The 16523-nt window shown below is 39.1% G+C and overlaps 1 protein-coding gene across 1 annotated transcript; it reads right to left on the reverse strand.

Annotated features, from left to right (window-relative positions):
* Positions 1-11: 11 nt before the first annotated feature.
* LOC114528638 (serine-aspartate repeat-containing protein F-like) lies at positions 12-14123 on the reverse strand. Its single transcript, XM_028550310.1, has 20 exons — positions 13829-14123; positions 9474-9567; positions 8912-9037; positions 8179-8409; positions 7876-8073; positions 7743-7790; positions 7161-7320; positions 6875-7061; positions 6354-6459; positions 6158-6263; positions 5628-6004; positions 5210-5392; positions 4006-5004; positions 2692-2833; positions 2328-2603; positions 2004-2258; positions 1682-1875; positions 1468-1596; positions 1150-1241; positions 12-992 (listed from the first exon to the last, which is right to left on the reverse strand). The coding sequence occupies exons 1-20, from the start codon at positions 13846-13848 to the stop codon at positions 452-454; spliced, it is 4464 nt and encodes a 1487-aa protein (XP_028406111.1). The 5' UTR covers positions 13849-14123; the 3' UTR covers positions 12-451.
* Between the last annotated feature and the right edge of the window lie 2400 nt (positions 14124-16523).

Raw genomic sequence — 16523 nt, forward strand, 5'->3', positions numbered from 1 at the left:
CAAGCATAAATATATCGTAGTTTAAAATTTCTTTGAATGAAGAACATAGCCTATGATCCTAAAATTGTGAACATGTTGTAAACATAATTTTCTTTGTTTTTTTTTCAATGGTGTGTCAATCATTTTTGTAGTGCAACGAATGACAGCAATAAACGTTTTCTAAATAAGCCTATTTGTGTGCGCGTGTTTGCGCATCTTTCTGGGAAAAAAATCGCATCCAAGAAAACAAGGGCAAAAGACATATTTAAATAATTTAAAATGCTTGATATGTATAACATCATTTGAAGAAGGATCAAAGAAATAAATAACAGGGGAAAATTTAAAAAATTGAACTTCGTAGACAATCTCATATGAGTTGTTTCAGCACGCGAGGTCACACACTCTCCAACACAAAGTATCACACAATCACGCTTTACGCGAGCACGCTTTGTCAGACAACGTTCTCACGCAGTCATGATGAAGTATCCTCGGAGTTTGCCGAGCTCGGTCGTGAACAGATTCTGTTGTCGAGAAGATCTTTGATTTCCTCGAGAATGCCTTCGTCGATCGTGTTCATGGGCATAAGCGTGAGATCGATAATTTTTTCGTTCTCACGCAAAACGTCGAGAAGTAGTCGCCCGCCTTCGTCGCGAATTCGGTTGGCTTCGAGATCTACCGAACGCAGGCTCACCGAATGTCGGAATCCGTCGGAAAGAACCGCTAGATCCTCGTCGCTGATTTTATTATAGTCCAAACTTAACGCTCTAAGTTTGGTGTTCACTTTCAGAGCCTTCGAAATTTCCCGCCAACCGTCAACCGTTATTTGATTGGCGCTTATATTTAGATCGGATATTGTATTGTTTTTCTCGAGAAGGCGCGCAATTTGCGTGGCGCCAAGGTCACCGAGCCCACAGTCACCCACGTCCAGCGTCGACAAGGCCGAAGCCTCGTTTCCAAGAATGGCGTCGACAATCGACGTCACCCCTTGGTCACCCAAAGGGTTGCCATGAAGGCTAAGAGAGAAAGACAACGGGAATTAGACGCACCATTTTGGTGTAAAAAATTACGGGTTGTTTTCTCAGCGTAATCAAGTCAATATCAAGCTCGAGACTCGCTTCCACTTTAGAAAATTAATTTAAAATTAATTTAAAGTGATCGTATCGTACTCACAGTAACATTTTCATCGCGGTATTGTGACGTATGGTTTCAGCAACATGAACCGCACCATCTGGTCCAATGTTGTTTACATTCAGATTCAGCATCTAAAATGAGATGAAATGTTCCTATGAAATGATTTAGAAGCTGGTTTTCCTGGATGACAGCGAGTTAACAACATACGCGCGTGCTGGTTAAACATTTCCTATTTCTCCGCTGTCCTAGGTCTGCCTATATATTTCGACACTCGATAAACAGAATCATCATGGCGGTGCTCAATCAGAAAAGACTACGACCATGTATGGTTGGTTCCTGAGGATCAACATCTCATACCTTAACATTTGCACTAGTCTTCAATACGTTGGTCAGCTGCTTCACACCGTCGTCGCCCAGAGAAACATTACGTAATGTTAACGAACCAACTTCCGAGTTGTTTTCAACCATCGACGCCACTTCTTCGACCTGAGTATTTCATTCATAAACATTTCAAGCACGAAGTTAAAAGGGAAAGATTCAAAGCAACATGAAAACAGCAACAACCCCCTACCTGTTCAGGATTGAGTGCAACACTCGCAATTTCCAGATCCTTCTGGTCTTCGATCAACGTTTTCACAGATCCCTCATGTTTCACCCCAGGTTTTGTTCCCACTGCTTTCAGGGCACGCTCTGGGATTGGCTCCCCACTCCCCACGGAGTCAGGGTCATTTCCAGGGTCCAGGTCTTGATCGGTATCGGTCAACTCTGTGGTGAAAAATAGCAATGACAGATTAGAACTGAGAGAGCTATCGAGAATGAATAAAGTTGATTAAGATTAGATTAGATTGGATTAACAAGTGATAAACCGATTGAGTTTAGTTCAAAGTCCGTACCTTTATCAGATTCACCCTGCTTGCTACTGCTCTCGCTGTCACTGGGCTCAAGAGAAACTATGCTCTTCTCTTGGCTGGACTGTGCGGTGTTTCCATCTTCATCGCCAGCAGCTTCCTTCGAGCCTGCATCCACCTCATCACGATCACTTCCACTTCCAGACTTCTCTTGTTCCTTATTTTCATCACCGATTTTCTCGGTATTTTCAGCTGTAAGACCAGAATCGCCTTCGTTGTTCCTTTCATTTTCATCTTCACCTGAAATGGTAAGAGCCGTGTCTTTAGTAACAACTGAAAAATTGTCTCATGAATTCATGGTCAAATTACCTGTTTCAAGGTCCACATCCTTCCCAAGTGACCCCTCAGTGTCCTCACTACTCTCACTTATCCCACTAGGTGGAGAAGCCTGTTGAATTTCCACCTCTTCTACATTTTTTCCAGGTTCAACGGTTGTATCCTTTTTCTCGTTTTCTTGTGGTTCTTTGTGAACTTCTGTATTCTCAAGTGAGCCTTGCTCTCCCTCATTATCCCCCTGTGTAGCTAAATCGCTCTCCTTATCCACAGTCTCCGTCTCAGGGCTCTCCTCTAATTCCCCATCATCGTCTGTAAGAAAATAAGTTCAAAATCTAAAGACGGGACCCGTGAAAAGACCTATGATTAACTCGCAGATTGGGTAAGCTGTCAAACTTACCCCCAGTTGTAGCGTCGTGTACTGCATCACCCTCGATATCCTCCTCATCACCAGTCTCCCCAACACCAACATACACTTTGACTTCCTCATTGAAAGAAACAGTCTTCTTGGGTCTGCTCTCGTCATCGGAGAGGTCTGGAGTCTAGTTGAAACACCAGCACGTAAGTTTAATAAAGGTCATTTTGTATACAAGGATTGTGCTCTTTTTGCAAAGTGCTGGCCAATGAACTCGAATAAGACTGGAACGCTTACTCTCTGACTTTCCCTCATTAATGAGTGAAGCCAAGATGGCGGATCATGAAGCCTTTCTTGTAGGTATGATCCAGGCCTCTGGCGCGAATGAGCGTTCCAGTCTTATTTGAGTTCACTGGTGCAGGCTTCTCAAATTTGCCAAGCCTGCATGGAGACACCCGCCTGCCCGCGCATTTGGGAACAAGACGGGTGAAATGGGGATGGAAGACAAATTAGATCACCTTTAGGAAAGCTGAGTAAAGGAGAATGCCTGTTAAATTCGGACAATCACTAACCCGTGAATATATTTAAGAATTGGTTTAATTTATGTTTAGTTAGCGCAATATTGCACAAGAATTTTAGACTTGTGTGTTTCATGGTTTTAAATGAGATTTTATTCTTAATACTCAATAGATTTAACATTTATTATAAATTAAGTACTATTTTATGATGAACATTTTAGATTCTAACTGTTTTAAATTATTTAACAGTATTTTAATTTTTACCTAATTTAATTTCAATGACTCAATACCATTATTAATAAAGACCCGTTTTTACACTTGAAATTTCATTCTTTCATATGTGCAAACGGGCTAATAGTTATGAGATATTTTATGTTGAAGTGTCTTTAAATGAATATAAATAACTTATTCACTCGTTTACATCAGTTAAAAGATGAATATCAGTGAAAAATCGCTAATATTGCCAAATGTCAACGGGTCTTAGGACCTGTTTTTATGGAGCGAGTTATCCCGGCTAGGCGAGGTGAAAATTGCATATAATGAAAGACTAATGAGTCACTAATCAGGTTAAGCCTTTGATGTGATGCGCTTTTTATCTCGCCTAGCCGGGATAACTCGCTCCATGTAAACAGGCCCTTAAAGATGTTTACTTAGTTTTTTAATTCATTTTACAAATTATTCTAGAGTTTATTCCTATTCAATTTATCGATCATTTACCGCTATATGCTAGTCTTTGGCAAAACTCGACAGGGTGAACCCCATTACCTCCTGTACAAAAGAAAACATTACAATACGATCTCATTCAGGAGCGGAAAGAAACATTTTTGAAACGCTTGACTACCTTGCTGGGATCTCGTAGTATTCCACTGCCAGCAGAATCAGGTCTTGGCTTGCTTTCAGCTCCACTATCCTTACTAGACCTACGCGATCCTTTCGAGTCATCAGCACTATCCTTACTTGACCTACGTGATCCCTTGCTGCTCTTCTCCGACTCGGCGTCCGACCCGCTCCTCGACTCCTTCCCGCTACTTTTCTTGGAACTATCGTCATCGGAGTCGCTCGAGGAATCTTTATCTGAGTCAGAATCAGAGTCCGAATCTGAGTCTTTATCCGTATCTTTTTCGGAACTGGATTCCTTGTCTTTCTCGGAACCGGATTCCTTGCCTTTCTCGGAACCGGATTCCTTGCCTTTCTCGGAATCGGACTCGTTCTCGGAAACAGGTCCCTTCTTATCTTTTTTATCTGATATTTGGTCTTCTTCTGATCGAGATTTCTTCTGATCGATGCCAGTATCGTCGTTCTTCTCCGCCTGGTTTTCAGAGTCCGACAAGTTCCGAACAGTGCCCGATCCTTTTCGATCGGGCTCCGATTCGTGATCGTTATCTGAATCTTTATCGTCGTCTTTATCCGTATCTTTCTCAGACTCCGAAACTTTTCGATCGGAGTCAACGTCCTCATCTTCCTTCTCGGAATCAGAATCTTTCTCAGACTCAACGGATTTCTCAGAATGCCGATCAGACTCCGCATTATCAGAATTCTCATCCTTAACACTTTCTTTTACACTTTCAACAGATTTCGGAGAAATACTGCCGTCAGAACCATTCTTTGCATTCGACGACGTTTCAATCTCCTCTTTAATAGTCTCTGGCTCGTTCTTGGAAACGGTCGCAGAATTTTCCACCGAATTGTTTCCGAGATCCGTCTCAGACGTGGTTCCGTACGAGACGGACTCGTTGTCAGAGGTGTGGTCTGTTTCATCCTTGATCGAACTTCTCCTGGAATCCGATTTCTCGGAATCCTGATCAGACGTCTTGGAATGCTTGCTTTCTACATCAGAATCCTGAAAATAAACGCAAGGACTTCAATAGTTTCCTCAGTTCTAAAAAGTTTTCTCAAAATCCCGGGTCCTTTTTCATAGTGAAGAGTAGCAGATGGACAGGGTAGGGTGGGTAAGGGGACTGAGTTGATCAACTTAATCTTTTAAAATTCGGATTTTCCAAATCTTAGATCACTTATGAATGGTTTTATTAACGTATCATACACACCACTTTCTCCGCAACTTTCGAAGCAGGTTTCTCATCTTCACTGTCATTATCTTCACTATCGCTGGAACTTGAGCTGGAATCACTATCACTGTCTTTCTTTTTCTCCTTCTCGTCACCGCTATCATCCTCGCTGTGTACCTCTTCAGGTTGGTCGGCTTCTGATGCTGCGACTGCGATAACATTCTGTGATTGGTCAAAGAAAGAAACAACTTTTAGTGAATTGCTCTTAACGAAATGTCCAAAGCCTTTATGGTAGAAAACCAGAACTAAACTAACTTTGTGCTGGATAGCTCTATCAGTTCTAAACCGTTCTTCCTAGAGATCCAGTAAGGATCATCTCTTATTGATCCAGTGTTACTACAGGAGGAAATCTGAAACTAACTCTATTTATACTGGATAGCTCTATCAGTTCAGGCACCTTGGTTCCTTCCTCAGTTTCATCTTCAATTTCTTCGTCTTCGTCATCGACTTTATCATCGTCAACATCTGGTGGTATTTCCACTACTTCATCTGTCTCATTTCCCTCCCTATTTTCCTCTCTAGGACTTTCTTTATCGACGACGGACTGGGCATCATCTTCCTCGAACTCTTCATCAGCATAACTTTCGTCATATCCATCTTCATCCTGATGTATCCCCGAGTCTTTGGTGCTCTCACCAGCCTCCGCTTCCTCCTTCTGCTTCTCTGTGTCTCCTGTTGTACCTTCATGATCACCGGTGCTCTTAGGGTCGTGATTTTCCGTCACGCTATCGTCACGTGGCGTCTGCGTGGTCGTGTCTACCATAACAGCTGAGTCTGAAGAAGCAAAGAGCAATTAAAAACTGAAATACTGCCGGGGGGAAGGCAAAACATGAATAGAATTAATTCAGGGGGGGTTACTGGCATGAGAAGGCAAGTCCAACCTACTTTAGTTTTGTTTAGGTTTTCATGACACGGGTTGTAACCTACCGTCATCTTCGCTCTCCATTTTCCGGGTGATAGTGACTTCAAACCTTTCTGTGACGTCATTTCCCTCATCATCGTCGCCTGGGTGATGCTGTTCAGCGGTCTCGTGCTATAAAAGAGAAGGACGACTGTTTTGTGCACTGTACACCTTTTAGACGATTGTTGACGATGGTGTTTGTAAACTCGTTTTTGCACTTACACTTGTTCCAGCCATTCCATCATCAGACTCTTTCTCTTTTCTGTCTTTTACTTTGCTTTTACCACTTTGAGACTTTCTCTCTTTCATTGAAAATGCTATTTGACAGCTGGAAAAATAAAGTTAGTTTAGTTTGGGTTTCCTCATCTAGTAACACTGGATAAATAAGAGATCATCCTCCTGACCTCTAGGAAGAACAGTTTAGAACTGATAGAGCTATCCAGTATAAATAAAGTTAGTTTAGTTTAGGTTTCCTGCTGTAGTAACACTGGATCAATAAGAGATGATCCTTACTGGACCTCTAGGAAGAACAGTTTAGAACTGATAGAGCTATCCAGTATAAATAAAGTTAGTTTAGTTTAAGTTTCCTCCTATAGTAACACTGGATCAATAAGAGATGATCCTTACTGGACCTCTAGGAAGAACAGTTTAGAACTGATAGAGCTATCCAGTATAAATAAAGTTAGTTTAGTTAGGTTTCCTCCTGTAGTAACACTGAGCAAAAGCTCTACGTAAAAACTCACCGATAACAAGGGGCTGCTCCTTCAACATTAACAAACTGGAAATGTCCGTTTTTTCCTCCCAGGATATGCCCTGGTTTGTGTTTATATTCACAGCATGAACTGAGACGGATATCCTGCATGCTGTCGATGTAAAAGGTAAGACCAAATGGCGTTCCACGATGACGCCGCGAGATAAACGTAAATATCGCTAGAAAAATGAAACGAGAAGTAAACATCATGTAGCAGGCAAATGGTAAGAACTGAGAAATCAAATTGCCGCGGATACATGCATTTATCTTCGTCTTACTATTTGGTGGCAGGAGTTCTCTGAAAACACACAGCGAGCTTCCTCCACAGTGTTGCTGTAGAACCATCACTTCACAGAGACGTTCGTCTGGGAACATGTCATTCTTCAGCTGCAGTTTTGGGCCTAAAAACCTCATCGTCACCTCCGCCATGGACTGTAACTACATAAGAAGAAAAGTTGAAAATTGAGACTGTTTTTACTAAAACCTCCTTCTATCTCCTCTAACATATAGCAGGTCTTGGCTTATACCTTCGCCGTTTATCGCCCCATTTTTACACTGTCTAGCACAAAGCGATTTGACTCGGTATAAAACGATGTCATATAGAGTAAAAGAATGGGTTGAGAGAATACAGTCCAGAGGTCGGTTATTACGGGTTATATGAATGAAGGTTGTTAAACTATAGTTAATGACAGAATTTGCCAGTCAGATTATCGTGTATTTTGGAGGTAGCTCAGAGTCGGTTGTACAAAAAGTTGAATTTTGGCTATTATAGTGACTGACAAAATTGGCGATCCGGAGTCGTGCATTTTGGAGTGAAAATTCAAAAAGGCTTAATTTCTGATTCAGTGTAAATTACTAACCTGAACTTTGTGAGCAATAGCTGGTTCCGAGTGAGCTAAATATGTGTACTGGAGTGAAACAAAAAAAGAGTTAGTCGCCATGACGTCGTTTTGCTAATTTTTCAAAAATTTCTCAAATATTTCGTCGGCCTACCCTGTGAAGTTTCAGCTTGCTTTTCTTGTGACTGCTCGGAGCAGATCTGGAGCGCGATCCCTCGCGTGGAGAACGCGTGGGCGGAGGTGCGGGCATAGGATACGTTGCGGGTGGATACGGCTTATAATACGGGTTGTAACCGTTGCCCGATATCAGGGAGTTCATCTCATCCCCAGTGCTCGTGTCGGAGGGAGCGACCTGAGGGTAGAGCAATGAATGAATTTAGCTGCATTTGAACTGAGCTTTATTGAAACTAGTGAAGTGGAATGCTGACAATTGTACACGAATCAAAGAGGAACTCACATTGTAATAAAGTCTTCCTCTTTCTTCATCGTATCCCAGCTCAGACGGAGCAAGGACGTGTCCTGTAGGAGCTGTTCTTGGTCTTCGTCGTTTCCTCACTTTCTCTCGCGTCGTAAGCAGCGACATAACATCTTCGTCGCCTTTCTTCTCACGATCGCTTTTCACCTTCCTGACCAGCTCAACCTTGTACATATCGTCCAGTCTCTTTCTCAATTCATGCTGCCTGGATCTCTGCAAGATAAAACATCCCATCTTCGAATACACAACAATTATAATGATTACTGTCGGCCAACAAAAAGGAATTTCGTTTTGAAGGTTTCGAGCAGGTACAAGATTAGTTATTTTAGCGCGTTGCTCGCTCACGCCATCATGCAGCCAAAACTCGTAGTCGACGAGCTTTTGAGCACGAGTTTGCTGATTAAATTCATACTCAATGCCAAACGACTACGGTTTCGTCAGATGGCGTGGACAAACGTTCGTACTTATACTCGTATAGTCTCTGCTAAAGCTCCCTAATATCATCAACTCGGTTGTTAAATAGTTATTTAGCTAGGTCCAAATGTAAAATCACACAAAATGAGCATTTTGCCGGATTTGTGTTTTGATGATTTTGAAGTTTCTGACAAACAAACTGTTTTGAAGACTGATATTGGAGTCTTTAGATTTGGCTTCGGAGAGGCAGAGTCAAGTTTATCTTAAGTTAGCCTTGGATATATCTTGAGCGCCTATATACCTCCATGTCCAGTGCTTTGTGAACAATAGCGGTTGCTAGGAGATCTCTCACGTGATCCTTATGTTCCTTCTTTGCCATTTTTAGCCGGTAAGTTTTTTCGCTCACAACTTTGCCGGACTTTGTCACCTGTAACAAAACGTTTTAAAAGTCTAAATTTTTTAAGGATGCTCGCAGAATGAAAGACACTAATATCTGCACCCAGCTGAGGTAACTCAGAAACATTTGAGTCCAGGTTAGTATTGCGGTCAGTGAGGTACGTAGACTTATAGTATACACGGTCACTGACAGCAATGTGACACTGGAGCGCGTAGTTGTCGATGGAGTCTGGGACTACTTGATGCAAATATCCCAGGGTTATACCTCTGGTTGAACTGGTTATCAGGATCACAGAGAGCAATGTTTGTAAATATAGGACGGTTGTTTACGAGTTCTCAAAACAGTGTTTTGGGGGAGAAAGCATGAAAGACAAAACTATATTTTATTATTTTTTCACAAGTCAAAATAAATTGACAATAGTTTAGTATTTCAAAACATGCTCTCGTATCAAGAATGCATCACATACCAGTCCAGATTTCTCGAGATGCTTTTTCATCCTGGTATTGGAGAAAAATCCACCCAAGTGCGGATCTTGGAGGCTGTTGTAGGAGGCGAGAGGACTGGAGAAGAAATTGACGAGGCATTTTAGAGAGTTTGATAACTCATCTTAATTCGATGGTGTTCATTGTTTAATGCAACTTACGGAGTCGATATTAGAACTGTACATAATGTAATGTAAAATTTGTTTTGGTTATATCATCTGTAAATCTCTTAATCTTAAAATTTCAGCTACCTGTGCCACAAGAATATATTATTCTTCAACTATACTCAAATATTACCTAATTCATTTGGGATTCTCTTTACCGATCGGAAACTGAATGACTGATATTCATATTATTTTTTCAAACTGATAAATTTGTTCAACGTAAATAAATACAGTCTGTTAAGATTTCATTGGCATATTTTGATATATTTTTGTGGGCTTATATTTGACATAATGAAACATGAATATTTCATTCATAGATTAATTTGAAAGCCATTCAATCATTTTTTTTTAAATGCTTCTGAAATTCTCAGTGGTGTATCAGGATTAGTGAAACAGCAGTTTTGACGAATGCTTCTAGGCAGCGATAGGCATAGTAGTAATTTGATTTTTATCTTATCACTTATGTCTGATAGTGATGTAGCTATGAAGAAGTTTATATAATAAACGCAGCTAGCACTTAACACCCAGGATTTCGGTGTGTATATTCTGATATTCCTTTGTAGGATTAAGTTTTACACAATTACTGTTATACAAATATTTCATATAATGATGTATAGATTAATAATTATATAAATTTCATATTTCTGAGAATGCTTCAGAAATAACTATCATCAGTGTACAAGTTCTTTAATAGCTATTAATCTAGGTGTTAAAATAACAGTTTCAAGACATCGCTGAAGATTCTAATCGTTCGTTAATAAGCAGAGGAATTCGATATTTTCGCCACGATAAATTGTTGCATCCTACAGGTCAGACCTTTGGCGCCATTGTGAAGGATGGACGAACGTAAGCAAATTTTTTAAGCATACAATATCGTCAAACTTTGCTTAAAAAATGTACACATACAAGTGCATTTACTCTTAAGCAACTTTTCGTATAAATAGCATTACTTTTGTTTACACTTTATGCCAGAATCTATAATCTGACTTCCTGAGTTTGAGAGCACCTGGCAAACGTTTTCGCCAACAAACGAGCCTAAGAATTGGCGTGTATTTTTCTCGCTTGTAAACAACCGCTATATGATTCAAATATCACAGACTGATGGCACCGTTTTAAGTAGTGTTTTTACGAGTATATTGTCTTTATTTGTTTAACAACAAAAAGCAATATGTATACTTGACTATAATAGTCTCGCACTAGCTTCGTATGTCCCCGGCTGAGGAAGTTTCATTATCTCCTGAAATCTCCGAAAAATTTAGTGAATATGTCAAGAATCATCAACATTTGTCGGAAAGCGAGTTAATCATCTAAATCACTAAAAAAACAATCCTTAAAGCACTCTTCTGGAAAACCAAATCAATCAAAAATCATTTTACAAGAATCTCCAAAGGATTACTCGTCTCCAAAGGATTATTCGTCTTCAAACAAGCCGAATTCTGCTGGTCAGAGCACGGTGATATAGCGTGCAAAATTTAAATAGTTACAAACTTACAAACCAACTAATTCTAGTACTTTGAAGAAAGATATTTTTCTGGTCTGATATAACTTGAACTTGATACAACTTGAACTTGTAATTCTAATGATAAACCGACTATCAAGATTAGTATATTTGGTTTTGTTTATATTTTCCTTGTCACCATTTGTTTACACGTTTACAATTCTCATTTGTTTGCATATACTGAGTGATAAATGAATTATTTCAACTAACCCTTCAACAAAACCTACATTAGGACGTTAAGAAGCGAACGTTGGACTATACATGGGTAAAATTGCAAGAGAGATCACTAGGAATTGGTTTAGTAGTTGTGAATTTTAGAAATGCGGTCTTTACATCACTTATCCCGGCTGGGCGAGGTGAAAACTGCATATAATGAAAGACTAATGAAAGACTAATCAGGTTAAGCCTTTGATGTGATGCGCTTTTTACCTCGCCCAGCCGGGATAACTCGCTCCATGTAAACAGGCCTTTAGAAAGTTACACATCGGTTACAGGAGAGTCTCCCAGAGTCTTTTCCAACTGGGGTCGGTCGTATGAAAGCTGGATAGCGCTATCCACCGGATATTGATTTTTTCAACGGTTCTAAAGATGCTTGAATAGCAATAAAATTTGGAACCAACAATAGTTAGAGGATCCGTATTTAGGAATACTAAGATTTAATCGAAGTTATACCAAACAACGGGCGATTTTGAGGGGATTGAAAAAACCACTATCCGGTGGATAGCACTATCCGGTGGATAGCGCTATCCGGCTTTCACACAACTAGCCCCAAAAGGCGAATTTGTAAGGGTTTGGGCTTACTGCTTTTTACTCTGTTTAACGGCAGACGATTTCACTGATTAGTCGTAGTGTGATTAACAAAGTGTCTGTAGTTTTAACCTAAATACTAACAATTCACCCAGATGTGACCTAGTTTGGATTTTTTTTACAAATCAAATAGCGGAGAATTCCACTTTTTTAATTTGTGGACCCAGATGGACACATGATGTACAATTAAGATGTAATAAAAGTAAGATATGAACACATTGTGCTAGACAAATTTTCTTTAATTTTGTTCAGCTTAGTTTAATGTAAACATGTCATTTTGCTGTTTACATAGGAATACTGGGCTTTTATTAAAATTGCTTGCATTATTAAAAATACATTGTATTTGTGAAACATGAGGATGACTTATGCCAGATAAGGTCAAAATGACCGTATATATCACATTAGATTTAATTTGTCAACCTGAATATTGTTGTAGTTTGGATATAAAAAGGTCTGCAAACTTAAGCAAATATATTGAGAAAAAACAACAAGCCTTCCTTAGTTAAACCCTTGTGTGTGTATTTTTAAAGTCGAGATTTGTCTGTCAAAATATTGGCATTAATTTGGGTACTGATATAGCTTCCAATTGCCATTACTTTATTAAATTTCAAATTTTCCTCAGATATTCCATGGTAAAGTTTTCTGTAGTTTTACCAGAAATGATATGAACTGGTCTGATATAAGAACCAGTAAGACACAAACTTTGTTCAAAAAGGACACATAGAATCATAGATACTCTTAATGCTTTTAAAAAATTAAACCCACATTCTCATTAAAAATTAAACAGGCCCATTATCTCAACTATAAACTTTGAAAATAATTTACCAAAATTAAAACTTTGTATAAAAATTGCACGATGCAAGTTCTGGCCGCAACAGACTTCTTTTTAACTTTAAAACTATAGAATTGTTCAGGTAGACCACATGTCCATCTACATGGGATTGATTTATCACTGTAAAACTTTCAGTTCATTAATAATATGGCCGCCTTCATCGATCAGCAGAGTGAAAGATGCAAAACTTCCCAGTAACATGCACAACACATACAGTGTGCTGACAAACTAACAGTGATATATGTTATTGCTTGCCATGCAAAATTATAGGAATATTATAAAAACTTGAAACAATCAAATGTTTTCAGATTGGAAGTTTAGAAACACACTTAGAAGTTGGATCTAGCTCTCAAACAATCCTTCTTACATTGTAGAAAAATGTCTACACTAAAATCAATGAATCCACATCTGCCTTCAGAATTATACAAGTTGAAGTTTTGTTTAAATTCATGCCAGGAACTCCCATGGGAGAGATGAACAATACTTGAAGCCAAGATGTTAGATAATTATGTCTTGGTATAAATATTTGATGCATTGTACATGGAATAAAATATTTTAAGAAATGAAGCCGCATTGAAAAGAAAACCAAGTCCTATTATATAGTATTGACAAAACTAACTCAAAACAACAAAAGATATATGTGAAATGAAATTAACAAGGCATTTTAAAGTGTCTTCAAGTATTTTACGTTATAACCACAAGGACGAAACTACTCATTATATTTACTTGTAATATGGTTTGAACTAATACAAAACAGAAATTGTTTCCGTCAGGGAAATTATTTACCTTTTTTCGACTACAATTCATGTAGAATTTTTAGACAAGTATGTAATAAAAATATTCGGTAACTTGCCAAAAAAATTCAATTATAAAACAAAGCATGAACAATGCGACAATATAGGTCAAAACACTGCAACATGATACATGTAATTTTAACAACTTATTAAAGCAAATTCAATTTTAAAATATCTTGTCAAAATATGACATATATCAATGCATAAATTCGCTCGTTAAAGGTTGTCTCAAAGTAGTACCTACCCTGGTTCCGCGTGGCTCATGTTTTCCGTGGAAAATCGATGCTGTTTAAACACGAATTTCTGGCTGAGTTTCAGCCAAGCTCAGACCAAAATATTGGCTTCAACTGCGAAACTATTTCGGGCTCAAATGTTACGTCGAGTTTGATTTCATCTCCGATCCGCGCTCACAATACCAGTCAAGCATGCCTGCAAAAGAAATAAATATCCGATCGTATTCTCGTGAAAGTCTGCGGCGAGAAATTTAAAGCACAACTTGTGTAAACGCGTTGAAATTACTTTGGTTTTTGTGTCGTTGCCATGACGGCCATGTTTTGGTTGCTAGGGGAGATTTCTGCCTTCCCAACTGACCTCTATATTATTAATCCCACTGACCTCTATATTACATAGAGCTCAGTGGCCTTCCCTCTGGTCTTTGCGGGCTTTGCCCAACACCCCAGAGCGAAATAAACAACCTGGATAAATCGTATCGCGCGGGCAGCGGTTATACACAAGAGAAACCGATATAACATGAGGCCATATGAGGCCCTTGAACTGAAAGATCTGAGCGCTACCTCCTGACTTGAGGTAAAATTTGGCTTTTATCAAGTTTGGGTGTCCATTTTGAGACTACTGAGACATACTCGCCATCTCGAGCATTTTAAAAAACCGCGTTTTCCGTTGACTGGGTGCGACTTGAATTTGGCTTCACATTTTCGTGCAGGACTGCATTCCATGTAGCGTTCCAGTTTCTTTGAGTTCAATGCATGCGGCTGAGCTTATAAACTCAACGGTTAAATCCCTCATCTCAAAAGATTGGAATATAGTTCTAGCAGACATTCAGCAAGGTTGCAGAGGTATTCATCCGCGGCCAGTGTTTGAGAACGCAATCAGTTTAATAGCTTGAACGAGCACTCTTTTGAAAGTATTTTTAGCTCTTTGAAATATGGATTGATTCGATCAATTGAATCGCATAAGTCCCGACGTTCACGCTGGGTTTGGGGTGGGAAGTGCGAAGCTCTGACTGTGATAATATTATGAAGGAGAGCATAGAACAGATCCACAGAGCGCATTAACGATTTCAAACTTAATGGAATGTTGAAAGAGGAGCAAAACAATTTATTCACATGTTGCAATATCGCTTCGCCTTCGGACTGAGCAAAATCTATAAAAGTTTCGGCCATTATGCTAGTGCAAGCCACCTCCTTTGTCGGGAGTCGGGACAAAAGACAATATAAGAAAATTGGAGTTTGGCGTTGCTAAAAAAACGCATCGCCATATTTGGCGAGCAATATAAAAATACACACGTTTTCAAATCGAAACAAAAAAAACTTTAAAATGCTTAATCATTTTAGCTGTGTGTTTTCAAAAGCGAAAGATAAGATGCTTTGTGCAAATCGTGCAATCGTTTTCCTCTCTTGTATAATGTAATTAAAAATCATTTCACTATTCAAATTTAATAGGAAAAGCGTCTGAGTGCTGTTCTGCGCTATTTTCAGCCGCAAAACAACAAGGCATTGCTGTCAGCCAAGGTCAACGATAATGTAAATACTGCCTTTGCGGTTGATATTGGAGTTCAGATGTCATTACTGTCACTGTATGTCTAACTGTGAGATACTGCACGGAATTTCAATATACATTATAGAGTACATATCAGAGCTTTGGAGATGACCGTGACGTATTCCACATAACTTTTAGCGGTCAATTGTTTTGTAGCACTAGACCTACAGAGGTTCACTAAAGCCTAGTTTCCATTCCGTCTTAATTGTCGTGATTCGTGAACAAGCCATTTTCACCGATGAGATATAGTCGGATATTAATTTCACATCTACAACCTTGACATGTTCGAATCATGCCGAATCATCGCTCTTTGATCCAGTTAAACCGTAAGAGGAAACATGAATGAAACTAGTACTAGTATTCAAATATGCTCTATCACTATCACTTCGGAGCTGCAACTCCTAGAGGCCCAGTACAGGAGAAAACCTAAACTAACTTTATTTATACTGGATAGTTCTATCAGTTCTAAACTGTTCTTCCTAGAGGTCCAGTAAGGATCATCTCTTATTGATCCAGTCTTACTACAGGAGGAAACCTAAACTAAACTAACTTGGATAGCTTCAGTTCTAGACTATTCTTCCTGGAGGCCCAGTCAAGGGTTATCTCTCTTATTGATCATGTTTTACAACAGGAGGAAATCCTTCACACAAATTCTTAAGAGATGTGTAAACAAATATTCATAAAGTTTGACGTATCTCCTAATGATTGAAAGATATGACGTCATTGCGATGGGACATGTAGTGTTTAACCTTGACTGTGATGAAAGGCCAAGGCTGGGGGAAATCTTTGTGTTTGGCGGTAAACACACAAGAAAAACGACATGTTCAATAAAATTGTCAGAAGAGGCACTTCAAACCTTCAACAAGAATAACTAGATTAAGAATTCAATTTAGCACAATTTGTAAACAGAACGATGTGTTTACGACACAAGTGTCATAAGTTTTCTGAAAAATCAGGTTGTGAAGCTCTTCTTGGCTTTTCTGTTTCGCTTTAGTTTAATAAGTTTCGCAGCAGGGAGGAAAAAATATGAAATTTCCTTTTTAAGTATTTCTGTATTACATGTCGTCACGTTGAGAAATTACGTGATTGAAGTGAGAAATGAATTACTTTGTGTCATAAGGTTTCAAAAATCTTATCACCACAACAGACATGACAGTTTT

The sequence above is a fragment of the Dendronephthya gigantea genome, unplaced genomic scaffold (assembly GCF_004324835.1).
Source record: "Dendronephthya gigantea isolate DGI-Jeju-01 unplaced genomic scaffold, DenGig_1.0 000050F, whole genome shotgun sequence".
In the NCBI taxonomy this organism is placed as follows: domain Eukaryota; kingdom Metazoa; phylum Cnidaria; class Anthozoa; order Malacalcyonacea; family Nephtheidae; genus Dendronephthya; species Dendronephthya gigantea.

Excerpts from the sequence above, each read along its gene's own strand:
- LOC114528638 (XM_028550310.1), bottom strand. The coding sequence starts at position 13,848 with ATGAGCCACGCGGAACCAGG. Across the intron at positions 2,834-4,005 it reads TACTACGAGATCCCAGCAAG|ACTCCAGACCTCTCCGATGA; the intron begins GTAGTCAAGCGT and ends TGTTTCAACTAG. Across the intron at positions 2,604-2,691 it reads ACACGACGCTACAACTGGGG|ACGATGATGGGGAATTAGAG; the intron begins GTAAGTTTGACA and ends ATTTTCTTACAG.